Source organism: Calliphora vicina, chromosome 4 (assembly GCF_958450345.1).
Source record: "Calliphora vicina chromosome 4, idCalVici1.1, whole genome shotgun sequence".
NCBI lineage: Eukaryota > Metazoa > Arthropoda > Insecta > Diptera > Calliphoridae > Calliphora > Calliphora vicina.
The window spans coordinates 86,002,974-86,018,148 of NC_088783.1; the positions used below are offsets into that span (position 1 = coordinate 86,002,974).

A 15,175-nucleotide genomic window follows, 5' to 3' on the forward strand; every position below is an offset into this window, starting at 1 on the left:
TTTTTTACTTACCACTTTCGTAATGATTTATCCAAAAACTCTGTTCATTTAATCCCACTTCATTTTGGCCTCTCAGTGTGAAATTGTAAAATTCATAATTTGGCCGATAGTTATTTTTATCCATGGTCAAATTGCAGATGCCTTGATTTTGTTGAATCTCCAAGTGACATATTTGTATGTAATTCTGTGAATAAATTGTACGGTAAAGACGTTTTCCGTTCTTGTCCCTTATAAATGTTCGAAACTACTTTGGTTTGTTTGTTTGTATGTATGCAGTGAAGCGAGTGAGTTGTGAGTGTGCGGATTGTATACATTTAATTAAATTTAAATAAATGTGGCAAATAGATAAAATAACGAGGCATGTGCAGCAAGCAAAAACAAATGTGTTAGTTTTGTTAATTATCAAAGATTTCAATAGTGTACACACGATTTAAAAAAATAACATGATTTCCATTCATTTGAATATTTATTTTTTTTTGTTTTTTTTTTCAGTAGCAGATCAAAATACGGTTTGCAATGCAGTACAACAAATTTTAGATTATTGTTGTTGTTGTTATGGATAAGTTAGTAATTAGCACCATGTCAAAACGTTGGTTGTTGGTTAGTTAGATTACAAATTAAGAACAGATAGATAGTAGAGTATAAATGAGTAGTAAATTAGTTTCAATTAAAAAAGATGTTGGTGTTGTTGAAGGATAGTGAGGAAGAAATTTGTAAAGATTAATACATGCACAAAAGTCCCAAAAAAAATATGTAAAAAAAAGAAAAAATATTTATTAGTTAATAACAATTTGAAAACAAACAAAATACTAATACAAGTTAATAAATAGTTAATTAAATAAATACATACATATTTAGTTACATCTCGCTCATTTGCCAGCAGCAGGGTCACAACTCAAAATATGCGATTTTTAAACGGAGAGTACTAACAAATATACCTCTGGCAAAATTAATTTACTAAAATCTCTATTGTTTCTATATATGGTTAATTGGTTTAGATGAAAGTCAATTAATTTTACTTTATTAAAATGTTTTTTTGAGTTATGACTCTCTTGTCGCAAATGATCGTTATGTTTATACATATATAGTGAATAAAAAAAACTATTGTATAATATTTTAAGAAATTGCTAAATTGTTTTGATTCATAACATCCTGAACTGGTCCCATTTTTTTATTAGAAAAATGTATGAATAAGGATTATATGAATAATAAACTGAACAATTTAGAAATGCTTAATTTGTGCGAATATATTTTTGTGAGCCTATTGTATTCTGGGCTGCCCAGCAAATATACCATGCCCTTACCACGTGGATAAACATATCCCCTATAGTGGTAGGGTTCAAAATGGATCAATAATGAAATCCACTTTAAATTAAGCAAGGACTGGAAGACGTCGCTAACGTTAAACATCAAACATATTACCTTAGGAAAAGCATGAATTTTTGCTGAACCCTGCAAAATTAGCATATTACGCATATCGGCTAGACCCCATAACTAATTAACCCATTAAAGGCCGAATGGGTAGAAAAATACCCAAAAATAGAGCAATTTTAGAAAAATTCTAGGAGAGCGATATCAAAAATCTTTTTCTTGGATTAAATAAAGTAAACAAAATATCCAAGTGATTAGACCCACTTTCCTAAGCTACAAGTATGTTTTTGTGGATTGGGTATAAAAATACCCACTTCGGCATATGTGGGTTCTAAAACATATGAAATATGAATTTAATTTTTCAAGTAAAAATTTAGCTTTTTCTTCAGAAAATCATAATAAAAACATTTAAAGGTATGAGAATACATGACTATATAAAATATTTAGATGGTGAAAGGTTGACACAACCTCAATAAAATTTTTTCGCCCAGTTACCATGGTCTTAATTAATAATAGTCATAGAAAAGTTGAATATGAATAATAAAGTGATGCAGAAGTTCCCAATAACCCCATATATTTTTTATATAATGTGTTAAAAAAATGTACAATAAAAAAATGTTTGCCTATATCAACCAGATCAGTTGCGAGTAACGGAGGGTTAAATACACTCCATCTCAGACTTACCAGTCTTCTCATTAGTATGGTTAGTTTGTATGGTTAGTTTTTGGAATTTAAAATTTGTTCTACATTTTTCTCTTTTTTTCGTTTTTTATATGAACAATTTTTGGTTGTGGGGGGAGGGGGAATTCCTATTACCCACATCTGGATCCGCGCCTGTAGCTAGGTATTCTCAAATCTGCAACGTAATCATCCCTTTTCTAAGTAGCTAATTTAAAAAAAACATACATTTTAGAACCCATATATGCCGAAGGGGTAGAAAAATACCGATTCTCTGCAGGCTCTGGTATGGCAGATAAAAAAAATTAAAAATATTCACGGCAATATAAATGCCTTAAGTACTGTCTGTATAAAATTTCATCTAAATCGGACAACGGATTCGAGGGTCAGGCAATAATGGGTTAAATAAATTAAAATTTATTTTACATTTTTCGTTTTTTATATTAAAACTTTTTAATTTTTTGTGGGGGGGTGTAATATCCTTTTTCCACCCTCCAGGATCAGCGCCTGCTATATTGTATATATACAGTTAATCTAGCTGAAGACCTTCGTTGCCATTGCTTTGTAAATAATAAGTAATCCTAATTTTAAAATTTAAGATAACTTATAATTAAATAAACAAATATATTTTCGGTCCGTATCGGAAGTAGCTAGTTGTCTTTAAGTTTCGTTTTGTCTGTCTGTTCAAAGCAAAAGTATTTTTTGTAACAAATTTTTTTTTTTGCCAAATAAAGACAATTTCATTCTGAAAACTGAAAAAACACCTTAAATTAATTTATTTAAACTTTCTCTGCATGTTTGTGTACATTTCGTCCAGTTTTTTGAGCTTTTTTGTTCTTGCTAATTTTTGTTGTGCATATTAAAATTTGCCCTGTTTATTACCTATTGAAATACATTAAATATTGAATAGGAAAAAATACAGTTGTTTTTTTACTCTTTTTCAAAACAATGGCACAAATATGGAACTTTGAATTCATTCATATTGTTTCAATACAAATATAAGCGATAATAAATATTTAGATTATTGTCCAAAATTATCAATTCCATTGAAATTGTATAACACAGTACAACACATGATTTTGGGACTCAATTCTGACAATTGCACGTGAAAGTAGCCCCAAAAATAAGAACTTCTGCATCATTAGTTTTGTCAAGTTGGCTGCCGTATTAATTTAATGGCCATACGAATTTTTTTTCCTCAAGGTGGATTTTTATCACTTTTTCTATATTTTAGCACGGTTATATCTCGTATACCGTACGGAATATCGCTTTTGTGGCTGAAGCAAAGTTGTAGATATTTAATAGTAGAAAAAAAGTACGGAACATACCTACCCGAAAAAGATGCATTCTGTGCCTTAAAAATCGCCAAAATGCCCATTTTTTAAATTTTTTAACCAATTTTTCACCTTTTTTGCTCAATAACTGGATTACAAATCCAATTATGGACTGATCACCATGAAATTAGGTCGTGTGATTTGTGTCTATATAGAAGTTATTTATCATGAATTTTGTATGTATACCATAATTTTTTACAGATTTATGCACTCTAAAGTGATTTTCGGAAGCGTGTCTTATATGTGAGCAATGACTAATTATGGACTGATCATAAACAAATTCGGTACATATAATTTGTTCGGCGCAAGGACGAAAACTGTTGAAATTGGCTGAAATCGGTTCATTATTTCACCTAGCCCCCATACAAATGCCCTGCCGAAATTGGACTTTATCGGTCATAAATGTTTAATTTATATATGTATATACACAAATTTCGCTCCAAATAAGTTTTATATATACAAAATTCATGTCAACAAATTTTATTATGATCGGTCCATAATTATTCATAGCTCCCATATAAGACCAGCTTCCGAAAATCACTTTAAAGAGAATAAATCTGTTAAAAATTATGGTATACATACAAAATTCATGATAAATAACATTTATATAGACACAAATCACACGACCTAATTTCATGGTGATCAGTCCATAATTGGATTTGTAATCCAGTTATTGAGCAAAAAAGGTGAAAAATTGGTAAAAAATTTAAAAAAATGGGCATTTTTGCGATTTTTAAGGCACTGGATGCACCTTTTTCGGGTAGGTATGTTCCGTACTTTTTTTCTACTATTCAATATCTACAACTTTGCTTCAGCCACAAAAGAGGTATTCCGTACGGTATACGAGATATAACCGTGCTAAAATATAGAAAAAGTGATAAAAATCCACCTTGAGAAAAAAAAATTCGTATGGCCATTAAATTAATACGGCAGCCAACTTGACAAAACTAATGATGCAGAAGTTCTTATTTTTGGGGCTACTTTCACGTGCAATTGTCAGAATTGAGTCCCAAAGCAATGAACTGAAAAATGTTGTACTGTGTAATATTATTGTGTGTAGGAGCAATTTTATTGTATGTTGTCATTTATTAGCATTATTCCATAACTAAAAAGATTCGTTTTATTAAATTTCTTTGAAATTCAAAAATGTGTTTTATATTATAATTTCATACTTTATCAAAAAAAAAAAAAAAACAAAGAACAACAAAACGAATTTAACACTTAATTTTATTGTTTTCAGAAAATGGTTTAATGCGATAACAAAGTTGGAAAATATTTTGTTAAATTTTAGCTTTAATTTTTTTTAACAAGTATTAACTAACAATTTTGTAAAAATTAAAAAAGCACGTTTAAAAACGCCAATAATCATTTTAAATTTTATTTTAAAAGAATGAAATCTTTTCCAAAATGCATCTAAAAATTATTTCCGACGTCATATCTAAAAAAATAAAACTGCCAAAGCATTTAATATTAAATGATTTATACTTATACTTATATTTTCTTATTCTATTGTTGTTCTTTAGACCGAATAGAAAAATTAAAAGGCATTTAATTTGAGCAGGAAGTAGAAAAGAAATTTATACAATTTTCTTTCTACTTTGCCCAGAATATGAAAAAAAGTTTCAATAGCTTAAATAAATATGTAATTACACTTTATGTCTGATGTATGCATACGTCTACTTAAAGTATATCGTCATTTGAAATGAATCATGGGGCAATAATAAATTTTAATATAAACTGATTCTAAACTTTATGACAATGAGAAAAGAATGGTGCAAATGTTCTAAATAACAATTTCCAAAATACTATTAAATGTACATTATAAAGAGTTTAATAAGTGTTAGAAAACAAAGCAAAATTTCAAGGCTTTAAGGCGGGTTTTTGACTAGAAGATTAAATGCCAATTGATAATCTGATAAATCTAATCTAAAGATAACACATTTTGATGTTTTTGCATTCTAGTTTAAACTTCGTAGTATTGCCCTACACAGCGCATTGCAAAGTCAGAAAATGTTACATTTTGATATAGAAACAGTGAGTTATTTATGAATAATAACAAGCAAATTGCCTGTGTCTGTGTTGCAAATATTGTATCATCAGCTGTTTGCACTTTCGGATTTATTGTAGAAATTATCCCGCCAATATTGGCCGCTTTAACTAGAAAATAAACTCCAACTGAAACTTAATTATTCTCCAATCTTCAATTCAAAAACCAGCCCCAAATAACTCGAAACCCCATATTCGCTTACAGTGATCTACCAAAAATAGTGTGATCTTTGCATTCGTATTGTTTTTTTTGGTAAATAACCAATTTTGTTTGATGCCTGGTGGCTATGATTACTGAATACTGCTCAAAGTTATTTAGATAATTTATGCTTATGCCCTTCAAATAGTGAAATAACCATTACACATTTTAGCGTACGATATACTGTGTATACTGTATACTCATTTAATTCATTCAATTGTATACAAAAAGAAATATCTAAAATGTATGTAAACAATTCAAATACACCCCGTTTTATTATTCTAGTTTATTTTACTATTATTATTAAAGAAATTAATTGTGTGTGATATGAGTGCAAAATAAAAACAACCAAAGAGGGAGAGAGGATAGAGGAGAGAGTGATAGAAAGAAAATATAACAAATTGATGGGCCACTACTATGCAAACTTGGAAATGTGTATTATGTATTGATAAAATGTTTACTTTAATATTAATATTTGATTAATTGTTGCAAGAATTATTAGTTTGTAAATAAAAATAACCAGTTAGAATTCAACTTTTTTGTTAACCAAATAAAATCATACGAATTAATAATAAACTACCAAACTTTAACTAATTATAGTAATAAGTATCCTTTAACTCTCCAAAGAGCAAAGGTCATTACATATCATATATTAAATGAAATATTATATGTATATGCTATAATAAATATGACATAAACGTGTAGATACATACAAACATATGTACATACATACACATATGGATGTGTATGCATATATGTAAGTAAGAATGTTTGATGCGTAATGACGTATGTAGACTTACCGGTGATTGTGCCGTATAACTTAAATTATATTGTGTTAGTAATACATTATGTGGCTTGGTAAAATTGCACACCATATATGTATAATCATAGCCACGACATTTGAAATCCGTTATATCTAGAGGTGCAGTACCTAAAAGTTAAATAGAATAATGAAAATAAATGTTTAATGTACCATAAATACCTTGTTAGTTAATTTTATATCTACTACAACACACATACAGTAACTGCCAATTATGTCTTATTCTGAAACATGTTAACATATTGACACCTTGTAACTGCTATTACAAATTACCCAATATCTCTTAAAGACTTTTCATTAAATTAAAATCCGACAACTTTTGTCAGTCACTGTACATATTTTATATATTCTTTATAAAGGACTGTAGGTTTGTGTGAGCGTATGTGGGTGATTAGTTTAGAAGGATAAACAAAATAGACATGAATTATTAAAGGATGACATAATTTATTACTTTCTAGTTGTGAAAAGTTAGTAAAAAAAAAACAAACAAACAAAAAGAAATAGACTTACCAACTGATACGTGCGTAATGCCAATGCCCTTCGTGCCAATTTTACAAATATAATAACGATCTTGTTCCGTCGCATTTCGTAACATAAAGACAATTGTTGTGTCGTTTAAAATCTAAAATTATTTAAAAAATTAGTATAATTGTATGATTTGTACCATAGAAATATTAACGATTTACAAGAAAAATTACATACATGTAAATGATATTCATTTGCATACTACACCATTTCCAATTGTATTTCAGAAGTTTCTAATTGTATTTCAGAAATTTCCAATTGAATTTCAGAAATTTCTAATTATATTTCAGAAAATTCCAATTCAATTTCAGAAATTTCTATTTATATTTCAGAAATTTCTAATTATATTTAAGAATTTTCTAATTATATTTCAGAATTTTCCATTTATATTTCAGAAATTTCTAATTGTATTTCAGAAATTTCCAATTGTGTTTCAGAATTTTCCAATTGTATTTCAGAAATTTCCATTTGTATTTCAGAATTTTTATTTTATACTTAAAAAGTTTCCAATTGTATTTCAGAATTTTCCAATTGTATTTCAGAAATATCCATTTGTATTTCAGAAAATTCTAATAGCAATACCAATGGATATTTCTGAAATACAAATAGAAAATTCTGAAATACAATTGGAAAATTCTGAAATACAATTAGAAACATTTTAAATATAAATTAAAAATTCTGAAATACAAATGGAAATTTCTGAAATACAATTGGAAAATTCTGAAATACAATTAGAAAATTCTGAAATACAATTAGAAAGTTCTGAAATATAATTAGAAAATTCTGAAATACAATTAGAAAATTCTGAAATACAATTAGAAAGTTCTGAAATATAATTAGAAATTTCTGAAATATAATTGGAAATTTCTGAAATATAAATGGAAATTTCTGAAATTGAATTGGAATTTTCTGAAATATAATTAGAAACTTCTGAAATACAATTGGAAATGGTGTAGTTTAATTAACTTTAAAAATTTTCAATACAAAAAGTAAACAAAATATTTGAGTATTATATAAATAAGAGACAACCAACGATCAGATTGAATGTACAAATACGTACATATTTTTATTAAAGTCGACATTATTTTAAAATATAACTATAACCAAAGTATACCAAGTAGTCCAACTCTCTATTTTTTAAAATTACTCTCACATATACGGGTACTGTGTAAATTCAACACCCTTGTGAGAGAATTATACACATCAAAAGTCTCGAAATTTTAACTATAAATTTTCGAATAAATATAGTTTGATACACGTAAATTCACTAACACACATTATTTTATAATTTTTTTCAACACATTTAGCACTTTTTCTTTTCCGAAGCACGTCCATTTCGCACAAACTAAAAAATATTTTTTTTATTAATTTTGACGTTTTATTTTGTTTGTGGTAGATTTTAAAATATAGAACAGAGTTTCAATTTTTGGTATTGAAAATAGAACAAAATTTAAATAAATTAAAATTTAAACATTTTTTTAGAACTCTGTGTCTCTGGTGAAAATTCAAAAGGCACCAACACATATACATTTTTGTTACTAACACATATTTAGACTTAGGTACTTTTTCACTAACACATGTATAGAGTTAGGTACTGCTGTCAAGGAGTTGGACTACTTGTTATACTTTGACTATAACTATAAAATCATAATTACGACTCTTATAAAAATTTTGTACCATCACAATTAGAGTATTCAATAATAGAAAACGAAAACCGGTTAATCAATGTATTTCTGCTTCAAAGACCAAATGGCATTTGATCGGTATTGTCACACTCGTAAATTTCATCGGTATAAAATCAATAAAAGATATCACGAAAATTTCTTTAAAAAAATATTCCCGGGAAATTTTTTCCGTATAAGAACCCTAATAGTGACTACTTTTATATCAACAAAAAGGTATTATTTTGAGTTAATACAAAAATTGAAATAGAAATGCATCGAATAAGTATTTTTATAAAAAAGGTATTATTTTGATTTTAGCGTTTATTCTAGTTAAAAATAATCAAATAGTTTTATTTAAATTTGGTTATATTTTGAGTTGATACTGTTTTGATGATAAAATTTGTTTTACTTTATGATATGATATGATATGAGAAGTTTCAGAAAACTGGTATTAATAATTGCAGAAATTTATGTTTTCAAGGTGTTCTCATAAGAAGAAAATAAATTACTAATAAAAAATAATTTTTAAAGCAAGCTTTTATTCAAATGCTCTAAAGAGAAAAAAAAATTTAAAATTAAATCAAACTATTTATTACATTATACGATTTATATGATATAAAAGCTAATAGCGACCAGCTTTTAATAAATTGTATATAATAAATAATTTGATTTAATTTAAAGTATATTTTCTTTTTTTAAAGCATTTAAATAAAAGCTTGCTTTGAAAATAGGTCTGTTCATTTACTTTCCCAGTAAATACTTGCAACGAGAGAATAAAGTCAAAATTTACAAAATTACTCTCTTAAAATCTCAAAAATAGTAAAAAGTAAATGAACGCTTTTCCAGTAACAATTGTTTTATACACACAATTTTCATATTTTATTCCTTTTAAAATGTATAAATACTCACATTTTCTTCAATTTTATTGAATATTCTTTTTTTATATTTTTTCACCACAAAAATAAAATTGAAAATAAATAAACAATAACACAAAACATATGAAATATAAGCTGCTAACTATTACGAGTTCAAAATAGAACTTGTTTTTTGAGTTAATGAACGCTTTTCCAGTAACAATTGTTACTAACTAGTAACAACTTTTAGTTATTGAACATAGCTAATGTTTTTTTATTATAAATTTATTTATTTATTATTTTTTTTATAAAATTTAATTCAAATTGGACAAAGTGTTCAAATTATGACAATGACAAATTTATAACTACAATGTATTTTATAACAATTTTCATACAAAATTTGTAAAATGTTCAGCTTTGTTATAATTTTGTAACTATCATACAGTTCATAATACGGGGAATACTATAATTTTACTACAAATTCGGCAGCATACAAATTTCCAAGAAGAATTCACATTTTCAGTATTTAAAATATTTTCTTACAGCCGACAGCCATTACTTTTATGATAGTATACATTTTAAGTGATTAATTAATAAATAAATAGGTTTTTAACTTATTTTTGGTAGTATCCTAATTTTTTCTACATTCTTTATGAAAATTTAAATAGTAATTAAAATAAGTTTAAAAAAATACAAAATATAAAAACCTATAACTGTTTTTATTTAATATAAAAAATATACAATAATTTTATTTAAATGTTTACTTTTCCATGCAAGTTTATATTGATGATACGTCATTTTTCATTCAGAAAAGTAAGTGTACTTTAAAAAACTCATTTTTTTATCTAAAATATACACATCTGCTCAAAATAATAGATACACCAAAATTTATTTTTTAAAAACGAAAAAAAATAATGGTATATTGTAAAATTATAAAAAAAATTCAGTCGATTTTTATTTATAGTTAAAAGGAGAGTAAAAAACAAAAACAAAATATTTCATAATTAATAATAAATATTATAAAGTAAATTAAATTTCTTAAATTTCGGAAAATTTGGTGCTCATAATAATATATACATTTTTAAAAATTCTTATTAAACAAAAGCTAATAAATTTTATCTTAAAAAAATTAGTTTATTATTAAAGTAAAGCTAGTATCCAGTATATCCACCTTTGTTTTGTAAAACTTTCTCCACTCTTCTGGGCATACTGGATATCAAGTTCTGACACTTCTCCAATGGAATCTCGTACCATATTTTTTGCGTTTTCTCCCATAAATCGTCTTTATTTTTGAAAACTTCCTTCGAAAGCCTTATCTTTAATTCACTCCACAAGTTTTCTATTGGGTTTAAATCAGGGGATTGGCTGGGCCAGCTTAAAACAGGTACGTTATTCTCCAAGAACCAGTTTTTAACTAATCTTGAACTATGTTTTGGGTCGTTGTCCTGCTGGAATGTCCATATTAATGGCATATTTTCCGATGCATATGGAAGCATTACGTTTTCCAATATGTCTCTATACCCACTAGCATTCATGGTATCTTCTATTCGGAATATCGGACCAACACCATTCCATGAAAAGCAACCCCAAACCATTATGTTTCCCCCGCCATGTTTTACCGTCTTTTTTGTAAATTTAACGTGGAATTCTTTTCCTTTTGGTCGGCGTACATTTCTTTGGCAGTCGTTTCCAAACAAATTTATTTTTGTTTCGTCGCTCCATAAAATATTTCTCCATTTTTTTTCGCCTTCACACCCGGACCATTGTAAGTGCTCTTTAGCAAATTCTAATCTTGTCTTGATATTTTTTTGGCGCATTAGTGGCACTTTTCTGGCAATTCTTCCCGGCAATTTAGCTTGTAAAAGACGACGACGAACTGTTTGTGGACTGATTTCGTTACATAGCTCCGCAGAAATAGCTTTCGATGATATGAAAGGGTCTTTTTTAACCATAAGGACGATCCGCCTATCTGTTTCTGGACTGGTTTTCTTTGGTCTACCGCGAGTTTCTCTTTTTTGTTTTTTAGATAAAGCATTTTGGACAAAATGTAAAGATCTTCCTATGCTCTTTGCTATTTCCCGTAATGAATCGTTTGAACAATTTTTTTCTCATCTTCGGTACAATGATGATTTCGTCCCATTTTCTTCAAAAGAGTCCTATTTTTTATAAAATTGTTGCTAAAATTTAAATTATACTTACTGTTTCACGTAAATAGGAACAAAAAATTGCACAAAAAAAAAATTGTATATAAACAAATTACTGATGTGTATCTATTTTTATGAGCAAAAAATTGTTTGTAATTCAAATAAATTCGTTTTTAAAAATCAACATGAAAGCAAATAGTTGCCAGATTTTTGACTGACATGACATTGCCAGATAGAAATTTTAATAATATGATGTATTCTTAACGCTTGCGAGGAAATTTTCAATGTTACCGCCATTTAAATTTTTTCCAATTAGGTGTATCTATTATTTTGAGCAGATGTGTATTTCTAGTTTCATGTTAATCTCAAGTAGTTTCCATTTTATACAGTTTTTTGCTTCTCCTGTAAACTTATGAAAAGTGATATTACGTCATTTAGGTGACAATATATACATTTTAACACAATAATAGAAAAAACAGTGAAAAACATCAAAAAAAAAAGTTGTGTTTTTTTTTTGGTGGAATTTTGTTCATGTTTTTGTTGTGTAAAAGTGTAAACAAATCAGAGTGTAACTTTCCATTTTTTTGAAATGTATACCCTCAGTATTTTAAAAAATGTTATTAAAGGAAATTTAAATATTTGGTATATATGTTGTCAAATCGATATTTGGAAGAGTTGTGAACTGTAACAAATTACAAAGTGGCAGTTAATATTAAATGCCCTTCAAGTCTGATCGCAACTCCATTTCCAATTTTTCACAGTGTGGTTTGTAGGTACAGTGTTAATTGTGTTAATTTGACTTATTTCATATTTATAGGTATTTTTATTTAATCTTATCAGTTTAATTATAAAGAAAAATACAGCTTTGATATAAATATAGATAGATAGTGATAGGTAGTATAAATGGATGTGTAAATTTATGTATATAATGTTTAACTTACGTGTATATTAACATTGGGCACTACATATTTTGTATCTTCTTGTTCAAAATACAGAGAAGAACTATTGACATTGCCGCCAAACTTTGATGGATTCATACGACATGTTATATTAGCACTGCTGTTGATTTCAATCTCAAGTCGCGCTGGTAAAGTTTCTGCACTCACAAAACGAAAGAGAAAAAAATGTAGATAAATAACCACACAATAAGTACAATATCCAATATTCATATTGGCAAATAATAATACAACGATACATGATGGCTGAATATATTTCAGAAATTCATTCATATGTATGCAAAGTGAAACATTGTGCAAACAAACAAATAAAAATAAATAAAACTTTAAGCAAACAAATGGCCAGTTATTTAGTTAGTTAGTCAGTCAGTCAGTCAGTCCAGTCAGCCAGTCCAGTCTGAAAGTGAGCGAGTGAGTGAGTAAGTATGTAAGTATGTGAGACATAATATCAGTATGTATGTTCGTTATGGTATGTTGAGAATCTGTACATTGTCCAATAACCGTAGATACATTTTAGTACCCTGCATACAAACAAAGGTGTTAAAAACCGCAAGTAAACAAAATGTTTTATTTTTTATTTTTATTATTTTGTTATTACGATTATACATATTTATTTTCACCCATTCCTACTATACTACATACAAAAATAAATAGATCCATACATTCTCGTACATATCTGTGTATTTGTTTATGCAAAAGCAACATTCATGTGTGCTTTTATATTTTTATACAGTCATATTTGCCCACAATAAAAAAAACATTTTAATGAAAACAATAAAATGCGTACTTTGTTATACGAATCTTATCTGTTGCAAATATTTGAGTAAATATCCGACATATGGAAGATATTTTTTATTTCACACTTACCACCGGGAGAATTGTTTATGCCACAATAAATGCATTGTAGTGAATTGATTACAACAATCGATAATAGCAGCCATATTGATGAACTGAAAATAAACAAATAAAAGTATTTTATTAGAAATTAAAAAATATATATGTTTAAGGTATATTACAGACGACAATACTAATATTAATATTTGTCAAAAACTCAAGTAGCATAATCAGAGTATGAAAACAAACAAAACATTTCGCAAACGTTTACAAAATTTTTGAATTGTATTGTACATGAGCAAAAACAAAACATAAACTTTTCAAGTGACAAAGAGAGAAAACGAAACGATGAGCTTTTCACTCATCTACATTATTTAATTTACCGTTACAATCGTACATTTGAGTACAAAACAGATATTGAAACGTATTTTTTATTCGTTTTGTTTTTTTTTGTACTCTGTTCTTTATTATAATGAGTAAATAAATTACCAAACATTTGTTAAACGTTTTTTATCAGAATGTTTCAATATTGTTCTTACTCTTTTCTAGCTGCGTACGTTTATATTAATGTACAGTTTGCGCTCGCGAGCAAAAACAATACAAAACAAAATGGCAAAATCATTCTCATTGTTAATGTTTGGTTTTTGTTTTACTCATTGAAAAGAACGAAACAAAACAATAGCAAACGTTTCGATTTGTTTATTTTCGTACTCTGAGCATAATACAATTTCATTGTCTAAACAAAATTGTATTAAGCTATATTGCCATAAAATGTTCATTAAATGGTTAACACCAATATGTTTCAACATAAGTTCTCATGGTTGTGTTAACCATTTTCTGAGCATGTTCCTGACAATTTGACAATCGTGTATACGTAGCTTTAGATTTTCAAATAATACAAATTATTTTTTTTGATTAACGGTCGATATTCATAAAAATTTTAAAACCTTTGAAAAACTTTGTAAATACAAATAAAGCAAACAATAAATGTGAAGAAAATATAAAAAATAAATTAAATTTGCAGAAAACTATCATCAATTAACAAAAAAAATATTCCAATACTATATTCTAACCACATATATTTTTAACTAATCAATTCTAGTATTTTTTTGCTTAGACTAAATATGACAGGTACCAGACGGCAATTCTACAACTTTAATCGGGTGATCAATTAATTTTCATAATTTCCTTTATTATTTATGAGAATAAAAATTAAAATTTTTTAAAATGCTTATTTTAGCAACAGTTCTGTGAAACGGTAAAATAAAAAATAACTTTTCATTTTCGTTTTCATAAAACTTTTCATATTATCATTTCATAATTACACAAATTGCGATTCTAGCTGCCTGGGAAATAATGTTTGCAGCAATTTTGGCTTTTGGACACTTAGTGCAGTTGATCAAATGCCACTTCATAATCCTTCAGTGCTGTTTGACTGTCAACATAAATAGTAACTCCTTCCTTAAAGTGGTGGTTTTTAAGCCGCAAAGATCTCGCCCTAAAAGACTCTACATTCGTTGAAATTTTTTTTTTAAAAAATCCCAAGAAATTCCGGTATTTTTTCTATTGGGTGTATGACTTGTAAATGCGGGATTTACAATAGATGGCGTGTCTTTTGATAACTTATATGTCATTATGAAGGGTACACATCTGTCATTTATTCTCACTTAAGAATTGAACAATATAGTGTAAACAACTAAATTTTTTTTTTGGTTCGAAAATGTCGAATTTTTTTACCAACGAATCGTCA

The 15,175-nt window shown here is 27.4% G+C and overlaps 1 protein-coding gene across 4 annotated transcripts in view; it reads right to left on the reverse strand.

The window, feature by feature from the left end:
• The window catches only part of LOC135956407 (cytokine receptor-like), a 40,799-nt gene that overhangs the window by 12,026 nt on the left and 13,598 nt on the right, over window positions 1–15,175 (reverse strand). The window contains exons 2-6 of one of the 4 annotated variants that reach the window (XM_065506891.1): window positions 13,459–13,541; window positions 12,577–12,731; window positions 6,959–7,070; window positions 6,429–6,559; window positions 13–184 (exon numbers count right to left, since the gene is read on the reverse strand). In XM_065506891.1, the coding sequence (XP_065362963.1) occupies window positions 13–184; window positions 6,429–6,559; window positions 6,959–7,070; window positions 12,577–12,731; window positions 13,459–13,541 (653 nt within the window). Of the gene's footprint in view, window positions 1–12; window positions 248–6,428; window positions 6,560–6,958; window positions 7,071–12,576; window positions 12,732–13,458; window positions 13,542–15,175 lie in introns of those variants that run through there. The other 3 variants (XM_065506890.1, XM_065506892.1, XM_065506893.1) reach the window with 3 other exon arrangements.